This window comes from Botryllus schlosseri, chromosome 12, assembly GCF_051294905.1.
Source record: "Botryllus schlosseri isolate E-star chromosome 12, Bs_hap1, whole genome shotgun sequence".
Taxonomy (NCBI): Eukaryota; Metazoa; Chordata; class Ascidiacea; order Stolidobranchia; family Styelidae; genus Botryllus; species Botryllus schlosseri.
This window is the reverse complement of record NC_137247.1, coordinates 15,026,309-15,049,126: the sequence shown is the minus strand read 5'-3', so window position 1 is coordinate 15,049,126 and position 22,818 is coordinate 15,026,309. Positions and strand designations below refer to the sequence as shown.

The following is a 22,818-nucleotide window of genomic DNA, read 5'->3' as shown; positions in this document are numbered from 1 at the left end:
GTTTGGTAATACGGGCGTGTATTGTATGCTGAGATAAAATAATGAAACAAACAAAATCAAAGTTTTCAACGAGTCCATAATTTTACGAATAGTCCTGTGGTTCACCCCAAACGCTGGACATATGTCACCCATACAAGGCCACAAATTGGATACTCATGTGGTCACAAAATGAATATTAAACCCAAATCTGCCCTGGATCACCACTACCTTGCATATATTTCACTGTTATCACTATATGGGTGTGTTACTGTTTATATCTAAGCGTATACAATATACATACACTATCCACGTGGATGATTGGGAAGTATAATGTCCCAAATTTTGCCTGAACAAGTATAATTATTGTTAGGACCATTTCGATTTTTCGTTTGGGTATATTCTTTATCACATGCTTCATCAGATGACGACGTATTTACAGAATAGCGCTTTTCAATATAGTTTCTGTAATTTATGGTAACAACACCGAAAAATATTTCCCTGAGAGGGAGAGCGTTCTGCGTAAGGTTGCACACGATCTTCGTTTTCAGACTTCCTTGACGTGATTGGTCAACATTAGAGGCCGCAAAGTGTCTATTAGATTTCAATTCAACTACGTATCGCAATTATTACACCGCGTTTACTACTTCTTGTGTCGCAGTCAATGCAAAGACGAACGACTGCAGAGTTCATTCGTGTATGATTACGTTGAATAGGAAGGATCGTCGAAACCATGTTCAGTAGAATGACGACGAGCACACCCGCACGACTTCAAGTCAGGGGCAAAGCTGTTATCTCGAAGAAGGTCGAGAGAAGTCAGGCTGTGCTTGATGCAATTCAGAATCTCCAAGAAAGAAGAGAGCTTTGCGACTTCGAGGTTCGCGTAGGCGCCAAAATTCTTACCGTGCATCGTTTCGTGCTGCAAATATCGTCGGAGTATTTCAGGACGATGCTTCAGACCGATATGGTTGAGGCTACGCAAGGGTACGTAGAAATGAAAGACATGGACGAGAAATCGGTGGTGAGCTGCGTGCGGTTCCTCTACACTGGGGAAATTGATGTGGAGCTTGATAACATCCATCATCTGCTAAATGCCGCCAATCTCATGCAGCTCGAGGAGGTAAAATCCATATGTTACGAGTATTGCATTTCTGAAATGAATGTCGAGAACTGTATCGATATTCTGGCACTGTCGAAACAGTTCCTATACAAAGAATCTTCGAAAGAGGTGGTGAATTTCATCTTGCGTAATTTGTCAAAGGTCATAGATACGACGGTGTTCAATGAATTGGAGAAAGAAGATTTGGATTCGGTCATTAATTGCAACACCAAGAGTTCTAATCATACTGTGTTGTGGGTAGCGGTCAGCCGCTGGATAAGCGGCGACGAAGCATCCCGTTCCCATCATACTTTAAGTTTTTTGAATCTAATTAACGAGTTTGAAGTTGACTGCCTGTTTGATTTAGTGATCACCAACAGGCACGTGTTGGCTAGTAAAGAATGCACGGCTCTGGTTGCCCGTTCGCTCTTCGATGTGACAAAAGAGAAAAAAGAGTGCGTCGAAGCTCGCTTGAATGTATGTAACTTCATTTTACTAAAACAATGGACGGAAATCTATCGTTCAGTTTTCGACACCACAACTTTCAACGAAGTTTTATTTTCGTAGATGGAATCAAACCTCATTGAAATAAGCAACTGCTCCGATTTTGTCGGATTCACGTTGGATGACGTGCTACGCCTATTGAACTGTGAACGAGCAAGGCGTCTGACAACGAAGATCCGCTGGGAAATCGTCGTGAGATGGTCCAGCGGCCAAAGAAGACCTATCACTGGATACTCAACGTTGTTCGAACAAATAGATTTGTCAAAACTTCCAATCAGCTTAATCGAGACACAAGTGTTGACGAATCGCGACGTACAGTCATCTCATGCATGCAAAGATATAATCATAAAAGCAATGTGCTTCCGTGCGAAGAGAAACGAAGCTCACAGACAAAACACTTTTCACCGTAGTGCTCCTCTCAGGCGTCACAAAAAGTAGCCCGTCCCCAAGAACGGCACTCCTATGCTTGGCCTTTAGCTCATTGTAACTGTATATGGTATTTCACTTCTCCTTTCAATGGCCTCATTCTGAGTCTTGTACCGCTAATACATAAACTGTTATCGCGAGACTCTATAGTATAGAGTCTATACTTACATTATGTGGTGCTGTGAAACGGCGTACGAAGGCAAGAAGCTTTTCAGTTATATAAATCACTATTTAAGGCTAACTCAGTTGAGATCGTTATGTATGTTATACTTGATGTTTTTTTGCGGCATATACACGGACTCGCGATCTAGGCTATAGTAATGCTAGGCTTACCATACGTCCTCTTTCAAGAGGATTTGTCCTCTTTTTTGACTTTTTTGAAAGTGTTCTCGGAGGACGCCCTTTTGTCCTCTTTTTTGAGATTTTGTCCTCTTTTTTGAAAATTTAGGTCAGATTTAGAACAAATTGCGAGTGATGTGCCGGTGATTTTAGCTCTGAGTGAAAAGATGACCTTTTTTTTTTGTTAGTCATCCGATCACAAAGTGGGAAAAATTCACCGGTTTTTGAGAATTCTACTCCGGTTTTGCAAGTAGCAATTTTCTGAAAAAGTGTCCTCTTTTTAGATTTCCAAAATATGGTAAGCCTAAGTAATACGGACGTAACACCTTCCACCGTAGTGCTTCTGTCAGGCGTCAAAGAAAGTAGGCCGTCCCAAGAACGCCACTGAGCATAGCTTGTCGCTCATTATACAACTGTTCATGGCCTTTCAGTAACCCTATTGTGGTAAAGTCTTGTACCGCGAATGCGTGTACCGATATCATGAGACCCGAATGCACGCTATGTGGTGCTTAGAAACAGCATATACAGGCAAGAAACGTTTTAACGACATCGCTATGGCGGTATTATGGCAATGTAAGGCTAGCTGATGCTGGAAGCAGATAGGTATATACTGACGAAACGGCAAACCAGAAGCGCGTGATATACATAATGATGGCAGCGTGAGATTTTGGAAGTCTACTATGCCGCTTGAGGTGGATGACCTCAAATGTTGTAGCCACTTCGGCGTTTCGCAACTACCACGTTTGAGGTCGATCAACTGGCGTCGAGGCATGTGAAGTCATCGTTCGGTAACTGGTAGGGACGGTGTGAACGTGAGGTTCACGGTCGTTCGCGTTCTGTGTGTGAACCTCAGATATTTAGAGGTTCATGTTCACAAACGAACCTTGGTAGGTTCTGCGCTGTGAACCTTTTTCATATATTACAATTTTCACTTCATTGTAGCATCTTTGGTTGAAATTTATTGCATTTCAACTGCGGGCCCGGTATATGCATGGCGCTGGCAGCATGAAAATCAACACTAAACGAGCATGCACCTTGACAATCCCAAACATTTTACATGCTTTGTTACAATTGTTTGCTCGAAATATCCAGCTTTCCGTTTGCGAATATTTAGTGACTCATCTCTGCAGTGAGCTTGACCCGCAATCACACAACATCAAGAGCGAAACAGTACACGTAGGTCAGGGGTGGCCAACCTTTTCTACCAAAGAGCCATATTCCATTGACAAACCATCGCGGGGGCCACTAGAGGCGCGAAGCTCGAAAAATTGTCAAAGTTTATAGGTCAATATTATTGTTACTTGATGAGTATATTGCGGGCCTGCTGTATATTGTTGGGATCAGTTTACAAGAACTGGACTATTCGGCGTCTTGACATATCGATATCGAAAGCTTCGGCCAACATGCCATTTACTGCCTATATTTCATCGCCGACGATCTTTCTGCGAGTGCAAACACAAGGTCGCATGTTGGACGACACTTTGTGTCGTAATTGCGATTATAAATAGACTTAATCTGGTACATTAGGCGTTCTTACATCTTTAGGAGGGGGTAACAATATTAAAAGCACGAAATCGAGTGACAACATATTGCGGAAAGGGTGAATACAATTTTTACTCCAGATAAATCTACCGCAGAATATTCTGCTTTATTGTAATGTACGAAGACCTACCGAAATTTAACTGGCCCATGGATCTGCCAATGCACTGGAACTGATATTTTAGTCGTAACGTCCCAAGTGTTGGGGCCAGACTAATCAAATTTTTGGTTGGCTATGCAAGCTCACAATCTGGGCAATCCATTTTTGGCAATATTACTAATTTCTAAAATTACCTCGCGGACTACTCGAAACCTTCTCGCGGACCACGGGTTGGCCGGCCCTGATGTAGGTAGTCAGCGAATGACTCTTATCCAATTAATCAATGAAATTGATATCGTTGTCTGATGTAAAAAATCTAGCAGGCTTACGGGGTCAATCTTGATTTCATAAGTTTATTGTATCATAAAAACCAAATCTCTGGATTGGGATGTTGGCTACTGCTGTATAACTTGTTAAAGGGGTAATATCGGTACCAAGTAGGGAAACCCGTTTTACACTCTGTCCAATATCAACTTAGCAATACTCGGGACGCCGAATACATTGTCCGGCCTGACCTTGACCGTTAAGGCGTAAGTTTATATTCCTTGCAAGTTCTCGTCGAAATTGTGGCAAAGCGACGCAAGATATTAATTTTCTGGGATGATTATATCAATTGATTGCCCCAGTTGATACATCTGTATACGCTTAAAACATCAATAGGTATTTCAGCATTGTGGCATTATGTGGCCCGAATCGTCGCTAGGTATTGCAAGGCTATCACTTCAATGTAATGTAGGGTTGGAATAAGCAATATGACGTCACGAGGTTCATGTTCGCGCTCACACAGAACCTTTCAAAAAGGTTCGCGTTCACACGAACCCGAACCTTTCAGAGGTTCACAGCATCCCTCGTAACTGGTTTACCTGCAATGAACCTACCGGTTTGTTCTATCGGTGTTATAGATCCCAGACCAGTGGTTCTCAACCGATTTGCCATTGGAAATGCTTAATGGAGACGTAGGATAAAAAGTTTATCTATGGCCGCGGTCGGGAAGCTATGGCTCGCGAGCTATATATGTATTATAATATTTCGCATTTTGGGAACCAATGTTAAAACTGCCAATATAAGACCTTTTGAAAATATAGATCTTATGAAAGTTTTTGATAAAAATGTCAACAAGAATTGACAGGAGTTTGTATGAAGCGACAAAACAAGTGTGTAAATCGGAATTCCTAAATTAGGGTCCATGAATCCTTCTGGGATCCGCAGACTACTATCAAGGGGGGCATGAAAGGTGGATGAAAAGGCCAAAAATTCTGGTATTTAAATATAGATTTGCGGCTAATACAGGGGTTGATCTATCCAGCGATTAGGAAATACATGATATCCAGCGATTACGAAGTAGGGGAGATGTGGTACCGATGGATCAAAAATTGCAAAATGATCTCTAGCTCTCAAATCTTCAGCCGAGAATAGCATATCTTTTGCTGTCTCAACACTTCGATACAAGCTCTACCTATCGCGGACATTTACATGAATATGCGCCTTTTCAAAAAATATTTACAAGAGTTTAAAATTTGTTGCTCGAACGTGTCATCGGTCCCCACCCGGTGGGTCCAAAGGCACACGACCATGGGACCTATGAGACATACGCTCAAAAACTCAAATTTGTTAACTTGTTTCGTTGTGTACTATAATCTAAGCTACATCAAGCCAATGAAAAATGTTTCGTCGCGACCTTCAAGAATACAATAGATTATATCAACTCAAATGTTGGCATAAAATCATGTTTTGATTTACGCACAAACTTACAAAATTAATGCCACATACATATTATCCGCAAATCGACATTTTGACTTTCAAATACCTCGTAATAGCGATAAAACACCACAGGTAACTAAGATTTATGGCTTATATATATATGTAGGCGAGTTTCTGCTGTTAAGTGATTAGTTGGTCCATCTATTTTGCTTGATTTGGCTATGGTACTATAGGTCCCCCACCCCATAAATATTGAAATTTACTTGAAAATAGTCCACTCGAGGATGGTATTCATTCAAAAAATATGTGCCATTATATACCCTGATACAAGCCCTATACTTTACATCAAAAATTACGGTGGGTTTGTTAGTCTGAAAGGTGATATAGATAAATGAAAATGTCGATCCTAATTTACTTTACACCCCCTAAAACGTAAATCATTCGTCACAGACCCCATCACTCACGCAGGTCGGATTTTTTTGCATGTGAGGAAAGATTCTGTCAGCATGTAATTGAAGACAAATTCACGGAGTGTAATCATGGAATTATCATGGAGAATTTATCAAGTATTTTCGGTCCCAGTAATCCATCGGTACCACATCTCCCCTAGATGTTATTAAGCGATAGGAAGCATATCATCACTGCACCCAAAAGTAGTAATCAGCATATTCCGGAATCTGTGATAGAGGGCCCTAATTTCATTCCACTTCAACTTGCAATTATAAATGTCTGCATATTCATTGTTAAATATAATTGATGGACTGTGTCACGTTTTCAAATTGGGACATAGATTCATCAATCAGCACTTAACATACATGGCGCAAAAGGCCACCAGATCTATGCGTACCATTATACATACATTATTTTCTTTCCTAGTTTTCATTGCCGGGTGGATAATTTTTCATTCTATAATGATTATTAAAATCGCTCGAGATTTCTAATCATTGGTTCGGTAGTGAAGGCTGCGATCCAAATGTGTCAGAAACCATTTGAATTGTTATCACAAGTATTGTGACCTGTGTGAATGCCGGTAAATCTGCACGCATAGGCCTATAGTGAATCGACTATTGAGAATGGATATTACAGAAGTACTAGTTTGGTACCGGGTAAATTTGGTCTCCAACATCGTTTTCAATTCGAATTGAAATATTGCTGATTGGTGGCAAAGTGTGGAAACTACATGTTTTGTGACTTGTCCATTTCATAAGGAAGACCACACTGAATCGTTCTACATGCTAAGTTAAAATTCATGGCGATGCCAAAATTGCCAAAAATTAAATCTGATAAATGCCAAATACTAGTTACTAATATTAATGACGAAAATCATTTGGGAATATGAAAAAATATTCGCGCTTTGCTCGACCATAGCCACTCCCAGCAACAATTCATTGCATGGCACTAACGCAGTGCTTTTCAACATGTGTGACGGTTCGCACTTCTGCGAATGAAAAAAATTGCAGTGCGAATGACGAAGGTGGTGCGAGTAGGGCGAATGAAAATCCGGATCAAGTGCGAATGACGAAAGTGGTGCGAATGGTGCGAATGAAAATCCGGATCAAGTGCGAATGAAAATCATGGTTAATTGTCAACTTTTCTGACGAGAAATAATTCAAATAAGCCTTATAGGAAATTTAAGGTCAGTGTAATTTCTGTTGTTGCGACGGAATTGTAAAACTTAATACGACGCATCACTAATCGTAGCTATCACAAGCCGTAGTGAATTAATATTCCCACACTATAATTATTACGTAACCAAACGTTTGGTTGGGAAGCTGGTTTAGTGGCAGTATAGAGATCTCTACAATCTCCATAGTGCCATTGACATACAGTATATCATCCCGTCTGAGCTTGCGACAGGCTGGAAAATGACTTCAAATTGACTTTCTACACTCTTTCGGTAAACATCTTCATATTTTCGTTATAACTGTTCGATAAGCGCGAGGCACGAGGATAGTAGTAAATACCATAATTAAAGACTCACATTTGTAAGTTACTGTAACGCAAATTTTCCCTCCTTCAAAGGTTATCAAAGTATGGACCGCAAAGGGTGTAATTTTGGGTCGACACGATGCTATTTGTCAATATGTATGCAATATTTATAAAATTTATTGCAAAAATCCTGAGATAGTTTTTACATATCAAAGGTCACTGTGTTGGGTACTGTACCCAATGAGCGAGACACGCAGAAAATATAGCTTGATCATGAGAATTCATGATAAGAGTTGTCCGACTGGTTTTTCTGGAAAACATGGTCGAAGCCCGTTGGGATGAACTAATGTAGGGGTGAGCAACGAGCGAGCTCAGGCATATGAGATTCATTCATTTCGAGACTAACCCCTTCTGTGTCGGGAAACGTGAAGACGTAAAGTTTTGGCGAACAAAACGCTGGTAAAAGGCGGTGCCAAAAACATAAGCTTCGAAAAAAACCTCAGTCTAAAAATGACCGATGCTGGATGGCCAAACCTTTCGAAATGGATTGGATGCGCTCCGTTGTCGGCACGGAATAGTACCGTTCTTGCAATCTGAGTAGACTGTAGTACAACTGCGATACGCAGAGGAACTCAATTGAGACGGACTTTCAGCATTCCCGTGGCCACTTACTGGCCACGGATAATTTCGTGGCCGGCCACAGATATTCCGTGGCCGGCCATGAAAAGTGCTATTCTGTGGCCGGCCATGGTAATTTTCATGGCCGGCCATGAAATTTCAGTATGGCCGGCCACGAAATTTCCATGGCCGGCCATAGCCAAATTTCATCGCCGGCTGCAATATATCAAGTTAGTATCGATGATAAGTACTGTATGTGGCCCAATCGTGGTCAAATGCATGATCAATTATGTTCTATTATGGGCGTACAGTAAATAGAACTAGGTGAGAGCGAGAGTTTAGCTCAGTTTATATGCATTTTCACCTGAAATACCAGATGAATAGCGATACAATGAAACCATAGTGTCCTATATGGTGTCGACACAAGCAAATCGCACGGTTCAATGAAATTGTATCACGTCACAGTTTCCATTTGGCTACAGGCAATTTGACGGTGATTTTTGACCGACTTGCCTAGCATTAAATTTGATGAATCGGGTATCAATCGAAAGCTGACGCTGTACTGCTTGCGAACATATAAATTTTATTCCACTCATGGCCCTGGAACCCCCACAATCTGCCCCAAATTATTCATTGTCGAGTACATTGGCAGTGTGACGCAACAATGATGTCTGGCGAAACGAGAGACTAGCTCAAGAGCAAGGATGCGGCCGAGCGGCGAGAGTGGGATCAGCTGACGTCGCGGCAATAGCAATGTGCAACCGCGCCACAGAGAAACGCTGCGCTATTGATACTTTTTCCATGCGTTTGGTACAAGCGAGCACACGCCAGCCTTTCCTTGACTTGTAAGGGTAGAACTGGGTCCACGGAATGTATTAGGCCCCTACCAATTTTCGCGCAATAACCTTCAGCTGATAGAGATATGTAGGTTACGTCTAAGTAGTCTACATTGGATATGTCAGATTATTATGATATCGATTGCCTTAGCCCGCTTGTTGCGTAGGGCTCCAGAGATGCGTGGCGCTGTTGATACTTTTTCTATGCGCTTCGCTAAAAGCGAGCACAAACCATGCAGCCTTTCCTTGACTTGTAATGGTAGAACTGGGTCCACAGAATGTATTTGGTCCCTACCAATTTTCGCGTAATCCTTCAGCTGTTAGAGATATTTCTAGTAAGAAAAATATACTTTCAAGTAATAAGATTCATTCAAGACAGCAAATTTAGATAATGTAAATATATCATATTGTAGTAATACAACTACAGTGTTGAGTTTTCACTCTAGTCCCCATAAGCACCATGTCGGTGACCTTGCCAAATTCCGAGAAGGCGAAAAAGTGCAAACTCTGTTGGGCCGAATGGACAATGGACATTCAGTTATTCACAGATGCGAAAAAATACTGCAAACCCGATTTACGTAAGTTACATTAGGAATATATATACAGGCTACAGAATGAATATAATTCAAATATCTGTGATACCACTGTATTACTTTTGACGCAAAAGGTCCCCGGCATTCAAAAAAACTATTTGGTGATTGAAAAATGCTAAACCAAATTCCAACGTCAACGTTTATAGTGATATCAGATATATTCCAGTGAAAAACAAAGGTATGAATTTGGTGGTAAGACTGGTAACATTTTGGAATCATTTGGCAGGTATGGCCCGCAAGCTTTCTAGTAACGGATTGAATCCGGACAGCGATACCAGTTTAATTCGACACTCCTGCTGTTAAACTTTATTCAACAATCAAAATTTTACCTGCTGCATTCGCGGACCAAGTCCTACCCATAAGGATCAAATAAAAGCTTGAAATGTATGCTCATGCTCAATGCTCCTTGCTCACACTTAACCATAAAAGCGACTATAGAAAGTATCGACACCCGCCATCAACAGCGCGACGTGTCTCTGGAGCCCTACGCAACAAGCGGGCTAAGGCAATCGATATCATAATAATCTGACATATCCAATGTAGACTACTTAGACGTAGCCTACATATCTTTATCAGCTGAAGGATATTGCGCGAAAATTGGTAGGGCCCTAATACATTCTGTGGACCCAGTTCTACCCTTACAAGTCAAGGATAGGCTGGTGTGTGCTCGGCTGCTCGCTTGTACCGAAACGTATAGAAAAAGTATCAACAGCGCAGCGTTTCTCTGTGGCGCGTTTGCGCATCGCTATTGCCGCGACGTCAGCTGATCCCACTCTCGCCGCTCGGCCGCATCCTTGCTCTTGAGCTAGTCTCTCGTTTCGCCAGACAGCATTGCTGCCTCACACTGCCAATCTACTCGACAATGAATATTTGGGGGCTGATTGTGGGGGTTCCAGGGCCGCGAGCGGAATAAAATTTATATTTTCGTAATCAGTGCAGAGTCAGCTTTCGATTGATACCCGATTCATCAAATTTAATGCTCGGCAAGCCGGTCAAAAATCACCGTCAAATTGCCTGTAGCCAAATGGAAACTGTGACGTGATACAATTTCATTGAACCGTGCGATTTGCTTGTGTCGACACCATATAGGACACTATGATGAAACTATCGAATGTGACTATGGAACGGAAACTCCCGTTTTCCCATTGTTAAGTCACGCTCGACTGAATCTAGCGACTTTGGTCAATCGCAGCGCAACAATCGGACAATTTGCCTTAGGTTTAATGGCATATCACACTTGTAGATGATCGACTTTGATAACGAAATTACTATACTAATCAATCAGTGGTAATCTTGAAACTTGCTACAGTGTTAGATGACATCATCAAGATATGCCATTCGGAAGCTAGTCGCTCATCCGGGTATGCAACACAATCAAAATCAACATAGACCGATAGCGGCTTTTGCGAAAAATCCGTTACGCGCTAGGCTGCGCGCACCTATATACTCGACTGCGATAACGAAATTACCACCCTAATCAGTTAGTGGTCATCTTGAAATTTGCTACAGTGTTAGATGACATCATCAATATATATAATTCGAAAGCTAGTCGCTCATCTGGGTATGCAACACAATCAAAATTAACATCGACCGATAGCGGCTTTTGTGAAAACTCCGTTACGCGCTAGGCTGCGCGCACCTATATATACTTACTCGACTTCGATAACTAAATTACCACCCTATTCAGTTAGTGGCAATCTGGAAAATTGCTGCAGTGTTACATGACATCATCAAGATATACAATTCGAAAGCTAGTCGCTCATCTCGGTATTCAATACACACCGATACCGGCTTTTGCGAAAAATCTGTTATTGGCTAGGCTATGCGCACTGCGCTCAGTGCGCAGCTAGTACAATAGTACATACTCTACTTCGGTAACGAAATTACTGATTCAACTGTGCAGGAAGAGCCTTTAAATTTCGCACAGAGTTAGAACGCATAATCCGAACAAAAGATACGAAATCTCGTCATCTCTCCCGCTATGGAAACACCTTTAAAATATATAGAGCAACACAGGTTTTTGCGTAAAATCTGTTCCGCAGGCAGCCCTATATGCTGGATGCATGACCGTAACAGCACTTCGTCAGGCCCCCCAAAACGTTGGTCTTGGGCCCTACATAGGGTGATAAATAATAGCCGACGCCGAAATGCTTATTTGAAGTTGCCTGTATTCGTATATTGCATATGTTTGCGCAAAGTAAACTGTCGCACAATAGATTTTACACGAGTAAATAGGTGCGCGCAGCCTAGCGCGTAACGTATTTTTAGCAAAAGCCGGTATAGGTCCATGTGGATTTTAATTGCATACCCAGATGAGCAACTAGCTTTCGTTATTGAAGTCGAGTATATAGGTGCGTGCAGCCTAGTGCGTAACGGATTTTTCGCAGAAGCCGCTATCGGTCTATGTTGATTTTGATTGTGTTGCATACTCAGATGAGCGACTATCTTCAGAATTGTATATCTTGATGATGTCATCTAACACTGTTGCAAGTTTCAAGATTGCCACTGACTGATTAGTCTAGTAATTTCGTTATCAAAGTCGAGTATCTATAAGTGTGATATGCCATTTAACCTAAGGCAAATTGTTCGATTGTTGCGCTGCGATTGACCAAAGTCGCTAGATTCAGTCGAGCGTGACTTAACAATGGGAAAACGGGAGTTTCCGTTCCATAGTCACATTCGATAATGAAACGATAGGAAGAAGATGAAACGATCTGTAATAGTCTCTATATATCAATTAAAAACACAAAAAATGATGTAAAGAATGCATTAAAAAGGGGGATATCCTCTAAATGAAACAGGAAATAATGGTATAGAAACTAGAAGTGATGAAGACATTATCAAAACTGGTAACTGGTAAGTGTTGATTTATATCTTTTTTATAGAAATATACCTAAATATTCGGCTGACACTCGTCACAGCTAATCGTATGCAACTGCATAGAATTGGAAAAAACAATGTATACCAGATATCTGTCAGAAAATCTCTATAAGTTCCCCAAAAGCTGTGAGATTCACATGACATTCTGTGGCCGGCCACAGAACAGATCAGAGCTCGCTGTGGCCGGTGCTTCCCCCGTTCTGATATTGATTTTCAACCTTAAGATGTGCAATGTGCATTGTGCAGTTGCAATCGATTGTATAGTTAGTTTTATTTTGTAAATATGCAAACCGACGATTAAACAATATGATGATGATAATGGCCTTCATTTTTCAACCATGTTTATCGTTTATGATGAGTCTGCGATGCGAATAAGTAATACATATATATTTGATCATGCCTCAGTTTAATGATGTTTGTAGGGGCAGTTTAAAATCTTTCGTGGATTACCCTGATGAATTTATGAATAATACAATACTGTACTGGGAATTTGTCTTAATTCACTGCCGATTTTCGATTTACGCTTAAGTAGACTATTAGACTATTAGACTATTACCTTTTTGAATGCATAATCTGTTCCATCGAGATACTGGATCGGTCAATATGCGGTCATTTTACCTGTTTTCTTGTTTCAATACTAAATACCGTAATGAAAGTACCCGAACGAAACAATTAGGGAATCAAAGAACCAAGAATATGTAGAAAATACTGTTTCAAGTTCCAGAAAAGCTGTGAAATCCACATAACATTCTGTGACCGGCCACAGAGCAGCTCGCTGCTCGCTGTGGCCGGTGCTTCCCCCGATCTGATATGTCTTTCCAACCGTATAGGACATGTAGTTGCAAACAATTCCATCGTTTGTTATCTTTCGTATAGCTGAATAGCTGTGAATTTGATAATGCCAGGCTGATACAATCCTTCCTCTCTGTATCAGGTCTATGATAATTCCGCGATATGCGGTTATATACATATTTGATTATCGTACTGCTATACAATACATACGACGTTCGAGATCCTCAACATCAATGGAGCTTGCACTCATTTGCACGATGAGAATTGTGTCGATGCATCTAAGAATATTTCTATGCTGTAGCAGCACGTGAACTTGACACACTGCAGATGTGCTGTGGATGTAGAATAAAGACAACGATGTAGCCTAACCTGCCGGTAATATTGGTAAAATGTGGGGCTTTGTTCCCAGAAATTTGATTTTGGTCACGTTTTCGATCCTATATAATTTGTATGTATAATGTATATTGTATATCCACCTAGGTTCCGTTCTTCCAGGCTGAAGCAAATACGAATGAGATGCATGTCGCAGTCACTAACGATGCCGTGTATGCCAGAGGATACTTGATTACTTGGGTGCAAGGATCGTTTTGTATCGCATGTCGTAGTTAGATCAAGCTGCTAACCGATGTGGTGGGCTTAGGACGTAAATGTGCCTGCTATATAATTAAATTACTGTTATAATAATAGATAACTTCAGATACTTTGCGTCATCTAAGGCAGCAGCATCGATCGATGCGACATCAAATGCAGCGCCATCGATCGACGAAAAAATGCTCATGTCAAGCCTGCGAATTGACCAATAGGCATGATATATTTGTGGTTGATGCAGGGAACAATGTGCAATTCAGCGAACAATCTTGATGACACAGACAAGTCCCAATCATTCATTATAATTCGACATTTGAATGCAGTGCAAATACTTATCGCCGTGCAAAGTGCATCCGATCTCTCGTGCCCCTGGGTGTTTTCTGTGAAAAGCATGTACCGGACACATTGCATTCATGCAACTACTTGTATATGGATTGTGAATGATTGTAATCATATCTTCAATTGCTACAGATTTTGTGAAATTGGTAACGGAATAAACAAACTTTTTGTAGCAAAATATGACGGCTTCTTTATGTAAAAAACGAAGGAGGGGCAGGGAGTCAGATTATCTACGTTTCCATCGCTAATGGGCTTGGGGGACGGAGATGCGAAGAAACTGCAAGGCTATATCGAGTCTGCACCACGGTTTTATCTTTCACGCAATCCCATTGCGTTGATCGCCTGGCGTGGAAGCTGTGTGGACACCAGTTTTAATGTAAAGACGTTTGTCTGACCGAGCAATAAGATGTACGCAGTACGCTCATACATTACTCTATCAAATATATATCTAGATTCTAGAAAGTTCAAGGAACGTATGTTTCGGTGTTAGTTTACAACGCACCGTCCCAGAGTACTTTTTCAATAGTCAGTGGGAATTAAATTCATTTCTACAGCGAACAGAGAAGGTAACACGTGTAAAGCCGTGCAAATTTTGAACCCATCCCTAAACTACTCAATAAAGTGGTAATGTAACTTATGTACGTGCGATAATATAGTGGAAGTCGTCTATGCAAACCTTGCCACCAGCAAGTTTGTATTGTAAATGAAGAAGATCTAGTTGACTATTGTCAAATTGGATGCAAAGGGCGGATTTTGATCCAACTAGATGTGCCAAAATCACGAACTGGCCATGAACTCGTGGCCGGCCACGATGAATTCTCATGGCCGGCCATGAAATTCACTGTGGCCGGCCACGAGACAACGCATTTTCATGGCCGGCCACGAGAAATTCGTGGCCGGCCACAAAAAAATCTGTGGCCAGTAAGTGGCCACGGGAAAGCCGAGACCCCTACTGACTCAATTCGCTCTAATTTGAAATCGCGTACGTCATACATGTTTTGTAGAGCTGTCGTGAGTAGAATTGTGGTGTGCGCGTTCTGTATGTCACACATGCCCGTAAAATCGTAGCATACAATCGTAATATTAAAAATTTTGGTAGTCTAAAAGCAACTTTATCGTTATTAAACTGGTATGAATTCTCAAGTTAGATTGAGCTAATGAGTAAACACACACAGTATCGTGAGTTATTTGCTCTTCTCATAAACTCGCGAGACAGAAGTTGGAGCAACGTATCATAAGGTAGCGAGCTCTAATGTGCCCTGATCGTTTTGCATCTTATGTTCCAAAGACGTAAGGCAAAAGCCTCAACACAAACATTTGGGTATTCCATCCTTTCGACAAACTGGAGCGTCGCGGGAGCTGTGTGTCAGCTCTCAAAAACGATTTCTGCCAGCAAGCATTTTTACTCGCGAAAAATATACGCTGTATTTTGGATAGGAGTGCAGAACAGATTATAAGACCTGGTCATCCAAGCACTAGTAGACGTTCTTGTACAAATTCCCAACAACATTGTTTGGCCGAGTAGGGTTTTAGCGAAATAGTTGAAAGCAAAACGAGCGAAAAAAGTTGCCTTTTTAACGAGCCACTTAATAGCTTAAGCTACGTAGTAGTCAATTTGTTGCACATCTGAACAAAATGTTGTCAAGTAGGCCTATCTTCATCTTCTTTATGTATAACAATTTTCGATTAGTTTGTGCGAATGAAATTTATTTTACAAAAAAAGTGCGAATGGACCTCAAAAAGGTTGAAAAGCACTGCTTTAAAGCATAAAGCATAATGTAATATCTGAAATCAGGGATATCTAGAAGTTCTAGATATCACCAGAGGTGGTTAAAGTAGTCATGAAAGCTACTCAAGTAGAAGTAGAAGTAGCAACGCAAAAATCTACTCAAGTACAAGTAGAAGTACTTCTTCCATAAGCAACCTAAAACTACTTGAAGTAGAAGTAGAATTTGCTGGCTTTAAATCTACTCAATAAGTAAGTAGTTTTGAAAACGGTCATAATACGTTTGCATGGACTTTCAAAAGCTGCAAATTGAGATATGCGTATTGCAGAGAGCTGGTCCCGGGTCTCAGAAGGTATAAATTTCCGACAGCATGAGTATTCTACCGAATCATGAGATGCAAATGATAGTTTTGCTATGGAAATGAGATACCAATCTTTTGTGGAAATACAAGGCGAATATGTATGAACAGCAAGAGGTCATGGGCTTGCGACAGCAAAATAGCAAGAGGACGATAGATGATCGTGAGGAAGACGTTGAAAATGAACTAATGTCTAAAATACGGGCGACAGAGGACTCTGTAAAGCAGAAACAGACAGAATCAAGACACGTCGTCAATATCTCTGGAACGAAAAGGACAATGAAATCATATCACCCGGTTCTCGTCAACAAGCAGCTGAATGAACTCATAGGCTCATACAAAGATATCCGAGTGTTGAGAAATGGGGACATAGTAGTGGAATGCTTTAACAAAAAACAGATGCAATCTCTGTTGGATTGTCAGGACTTGGGATCCAAAGACAAGAGCATACCAATAAAGGCAACATTGTATCGTATAGATAACACGAAAGCAAGAAGAGTAATTTCTGGGGTTCCAATGGAACTAACGGAAACCGAGATGCTGCAACAAATGACTCCATGCAAGCCTACATTTGTAAAGAGGTTGAAAAGAAAATCAGATCAGGGAAAATATGTCGAGAGTATGTCGGTACTGGTTGGATTTGATACAGACGAAACACCAAACTTCGTCTACATAATGTATCTTAGGTTCCTTACTAAACCTTATCATCCATCTCCAAGACGATGTTACAAGTGTAATCACTACGGACACATCGCCAAACATTGTCGAGGAACTGCAATATGCTCCAATTGCGGCAGCTCGGAACACGTAAGGGATAAATGCGAAAAGGCTCGGTTCTGCGTTAATTGCAAAGGCAATCATAGTGCAGCGTATGGCGGTTGTAGTGTGTATCGAGACGAGAAGGTAATTCAAAAAATCCGTAACGAAAAAAAGACAACGTATTGGGAAGCTAAGAAACAATTTCACAAGACCAAGAGAGCGAATCCAACAAAAGGGAGGCACCTTGAAAATAGCGGAACCAGAATCTGTAACGCTGAATTGAGGATCAAAGCTGCCACAGCCCAACAAGTACCATGGAGCAAATCATATCAAGGTAACAGCGATCAAGAAGTTGATCAAGTAGTAGAGAGTAATGAAAGTAACTCACGATGTGAATTAACGGAACAGCAGGCAACAATATTGATCAGAAATCTCCAGACAAACCGATGGAGCTTCTATTCCTTCATAGCGGAAGTGGCCGAAAAAGTGCTAGCAGCCGCCGCAAATCGAGAAGAAGCAGACATTGTGAATATCGTGTCAGAATGCTTTTACTTGAGGGAAAACGCTGGGGAATGTTCAACATAAAGGGAAAAGGTATGGTTGTGATGCAATGGAACTGTGGGTCATTATATCGGAAATTGCCGGAATTTAAAAACTATATATCGTCTTGCGCTAGAAAACCGGATATAATCATGATACAGGAAACACATCTTGTTGATAAATATAAACCAAATCTGGAGGGGTACACGCTCAAAAGGAGGGATCGAAATATAAAAGGGGGCGGATTAGCAACATTTATCAAAAATAACATTGCATTTACCGAGCGTACGGTTGAGGACGATAATGGACTAGAAACGCAAATATTTCACATTGGTGGATATAAGTTTGTAAATGTTTACGCCCCGCCAAACACCCAACACATGTCGTTGCGGTTCATGCATGAATGCAAAAGGAAATCTCCCATGGCGGGGGATTTCAACGCCCACCATTACACATGGTCTCATTTCTCCAACAGAAGAGGGAACGACATTGATAGGATAGTAAATGAGTGCAACTTTACTATTCTTAACACGGAGATTCCAACAAGAATCAATTTGTCCGCTAATGCTCAACACCGATGGAGTTTAATTGATTTGGCCATTGCTTCGTCGGACATTGCCCACAGATGCAGCACATTCGTCTCGGACGTACTTCTCGGGAGTGATCATTACGTAAATATGACATATTTCGACTGTATACCGGATCGGTCATTAAACCAGAAAATACCAAGGTGGAATTTCAAAAAAGCAAATTGGAAAGCATTTTCCTCACACGTAGACGACACCCTCCACGAATTTGATCTTGGGATTGGAAACGTAAATCAAAGAAATGATTACATTACGGAATCAATACTTGCAGCTGCCAGACACAATATACCTCTGGTTGGTGATAAACCAAATAGAAAACCTCCAGTGCCGTGGTGGAACGACGCATGCGCGAAAGCAGTACGATTGAAAAAGGTGGCATATTTAAAGATGAAACGGTCCTACAATCTAAAGGAAATTGTAAGTTTCAAACTTCAGCGAGCTAAATGCCGAAGAACTATCCAGGAAGCCAAAAAACAAAGTTGGAAACAGTTCTGTGGAGGCCTGGGGGAAACAACAAATTTGCAAACAATGTGGAAGATGGCAAATGCCTTTTCGGGTAAACGTACCAGTTTCCATATCCCGCCACTAAAACACGGAGATAACATAATGTCGACAGACAAAGAAAAAGCGGATTTGATAGCGGACTGCTATTATGACATAAGTAGCGATGGAAATCTCCAGGAACCATTTGTGTCACACAGGAAATACTACGAGGAAAATACATTTGAAGCATTACCATTACACTTGAACTTTGACGACGAGATAAACGCTCCTTTTACAATGTGGGAATTGCAATGGGCGATAGCACGGAAGAAATCGACGGCAACTGGCTGTGACAAGGTCAGTTATACTATGTTAAAACACTTGAGCGACACAGCGCTGCTACATTTGCTGAATCTATATAATGAATCGTGGGGCACAAGTATAGTTCCAGAAAATTGGTTACACTCGATCGTCATACCGATTCTCAAAGCGAACAAACCAAATGAGGTGGCATCCTCATACCGGCCAATTTCCCTCACCAGTCACCTGTCCAAAATTATGGAGACAATGGTTGCAGAACGATTGAAATGGTACCTTTTTCAGCATAACATCCTATCCCCATGCCAATCGGGCTTCCGACCTGGTAGAAGTACTCGTGATCATATTACAGCAGTGCACGATGATATAGATAAGGCCGTCTCAAATCAAAGATGCGTGATTGCGATATTCGTAGATTTTGAACGAGCTTATGACATGGTATGGCGCAGAGGATTGCTCGCAAAATTGTTCTACATGGGCATAAGAGGAAAGATGCTGCGCTGGCTAGGATCCTTTCTTTCCAAGAGAACTGCACAAGTTCGCGTAGGGTCACAGCTATCCGAGAAATATTTTGTGGAGAACGGCATCGTCCAAGGGAGTGTCATCAGCCCAATATTATTTTCCATTATGATCAATGACTTACCGGAACACATATCCTCTAAACAAGCCTTATTTGCTGATGATTTGGTTTTTTGGGAATCTGGTTTGAATGTACAGTCAATAACAAGTTCTCTGCAAAAGGATCTGGAAAATCTCCAATCCTGGAGCAATACATGGGGTATGAGGGTATCGACTGCTAAGACGGTCGCAGTTCATTTTACCAATAGACGGAAGACCGAAAACGTCGAGCTGATATATAATTCTCATATGATTCCAGTTAAAGATAAAGTGGAATATCTTGGAATCACTTTTGATCGGAGATTGACATACCGCTACCACATTGACAATTTACATAAAAAGTGTATGAAACGTATTAACTTTCTACGAATGATTTCAGGTACTCATTGGGGATCACCACTCGAGTCGATGCTTATCTTGCACCGAACTCTAATACGGTCACTGATAGAATATGGCTTTGAGGCATACTACTGCGGTTCACGCACGTGGCTGAAAAAAATTGATATATTGCAAAGTAAGGCACTACGACTGTGCTGTGGAGCAATGAAGAGCACTCCAGTCGGCGCTATACAAGTACTATGCGGGGAAATGCCATTGGATTTACGACACAGATTCTTATGCATGGAGTTCAGGCATGCGATAATGGTAAATCTAAATCACCCATGGAGAGACCAACTTTTATTGTCCGCATGGGAAGAATGCTGGCCAAAGCGAAAAACTTTTAGGAGTTTCAATCAAATATCAACATGGGATGGCTTCATAGATATGAAATTGACGTTGTGCCAAGACCATATACCTACACCCACACCCATATGTGCATGGAATGTGAAGAAGGCGTTTGTCGATATGAACATTACAAAACTATTGGTGAAAGGTCAACCCGGGGCGGCAACAATTGTCTACGAGTATATCAAAGGCACATATGATGAAGGACTCTTGAAAATATTCACAGATGGAGCGAAAAGCCAAGCAGGTGCCGCCGGGGCGTTTTATATCTCCAAAAGTATATACGGAGCAAAATCGTCGGGAAAGAACTCGTCGTCATTTACCGCCGAGCTTGTTGGAATTCAACTGGCAATAGACTGGGCGAATGGAAATGCGCATCAGGACATTCTATTACTTGTTGATTGCTTAAGTGCCCTTCAAGCGATCCAGGAAATGGAATTGAAGTCTCATCACCTTATCGGAAAGATTGTGCAAGGCATCCACGCATTGAAAGGAAGAGGAATCGGTGTCGTATTGGTATGGATTCCTGGACATAGCGGAATTCACGGGAACGAGAAAGCAGATCTCCTAGCGAAAACGGAAGCCGACTCGCCTGCTCTACAAGACGACGAGCCAAGCCTGACTTCGAAGGAAATCATTAAAATCATACGAACACATGTATATGAAGAGTGGAACTCGAGATTTACAGGGTCCGAAACTGCAGAACATTTCAAAAAGTTTGTTCCCGATGTTTATTCAGCTGTTAGTCTCTTTGAAATGCCGAAGAAAAGCCAGTCAATTTTATTCCGCCTACAAACCGGGCATTGTGGATTAAGAGCACATCTCAACAGAATTGGTTTGTCGGATTCTCCAAATTGCGAGTGGTGTAATGAGCTTGAAGACGTATCACACTACGTAATGCACTGTCGAAAGTACCGTCGCCAAAGGAAAGCGCTAATTAACAAATGCTCGCACCTCAAAGTACCAATGAAATTGGAAGTACTACTGACAGACGTACGTCTCTTCAAGGATGTAATAGATTTCACTCTATCAACGAATGCAGTCATCTAATGCATGAACACTGAACAGTTATCACGAAAATGGCGAACAAAACCATTCAGTTAAAATCGCCAATCAAATCATACTCAACAACAACCAATCTTTTGTTTACTCGAACATTCCGTTTTAGAGAATGTCATGGCATGATCTCTCGCGCATATTCAGGCCTTTAGTTTAGTCGAAGAGCAGTACGGAGAAGTCGTATGGATACGATGTTAACACTTTGCGCGATTCGGATGCGATGATAAAAAATATGGCGTAACGTAAAAATGCCATATAGTGTAATTGTAATTAAGGAAAATAGACGGCGATGCTACACTTATTTTTAAACTTAAACATGTATGTTCTCCAAACAAAAGAACTGAAGCTAATTAGAACTCCAATTAATGATACTATGAATTGAACGAGAACTACAAATACTACATCAGAAAAGCGGAAAATGCATTTTATGTCTTTCGTCGAGACAGTTTTAACGGTGGTCTGCTAAAACAGATCCAACGCTCTAAAAGTCAGAGTCCACTTTTCCAGATTAGGACGCACCATGGCCCATGGGCTGCTAGATTACGATATGATGGGTAAATGCTTGATTGCGAAACGGTAGTTTCAAACGTTACGATGGGCCATATTTACCGTGATGAAATATGTCACATGGGCGACAATGCGGTGAAATGCAACCTGCAACCTAAATAATATTCACTTTCGTGAAAACATATTTGTAACTCTATATCTACTTGATGTGAAGCGCGACGGAAATACTGGGTTTGACTTAATTTTTCCTGAAATTGAAAGTTGAAAATCCGTGAAAACAGTCCGAGAATTCCCCAGTTTCTCTTTCCAATTAGTGGGTTATACTACTTCTACTTGACAAACTGAAAATAGCGAAAAGTAAGTAAGTAGATCACTAAATATTACGAAGTAGAAGTAGAGGATATTCTATCTACTTGAGTTAGTACCAGAAGTAGAGGAATACTACTTGAGTACTACGAAAAAGTAGAAGTACTTCGTTACTGACCACCTCTAGATATCACTGCTTGAAACGTTGGAATGTATGTACTTCTCATGTAAATATGAGGAGATGAATGTCAGTTACACCCCGTTACAGGGTATTTTGCATTGTTTACCATAGATATTTGATAGCGCCACTGACACTGACAAGTGTAGTCTTTGTGTTACAGGTTTAGGATCTTGTGAACATTGCCGATTGAGATGTTAAGGCTTCCGCCGTGAGAAGAAAATAACGAAGCAATAATCATTTGGGTTAACCAAATAACTTTTAGGGACAATAACCAGGGTTGTAATCATTGACGTGTGGTCAGGGAGGCAAGTGAGGCAGTGCCTCACCTATCGTCAGGGTGAGTAGGCCTAATAGAAAATTGTGAAACCTTAAAGAGTAGTCGGGACTAAT

At 41.2% G+C, this 22,818-nt stretch overlaps 2 protein-coding genes across 2 annotated transcripts; both read left to right on the top strand.

Moving 5' to 3' along the window:
- The first annotated feature begins 721 nt into the window (after nt 1-721).
- LOC145452731 (kelch-like protein 8) lies at nt 722-1,642 on the top strand. Its single transcript, XM_080330888.1, has one exon. The coding sequence runs from the start codon at nt 722-724 to the stop codon at nt 1,640-1,642; it is 921 nt and encodes a 306-aa protein (XP_080187014.1).
- An 18,772-nt stretch (nt 1,643-20,414) lies between these two features.
- Nucleotides 20,415-21,425, top strand: LOC145452730 (uncharacterized). The gene has a single exon (XM_080330887.1). It carries the CDS (start codon nt 20,415-20,417, stop codon nt 21,423-21,425), a length of 1,011 nt encoding a protein of 336 aa, XP_080187013.1.
- Nucleotides 21,426-22,818: the final 1,393 nt, after the last annotated feature.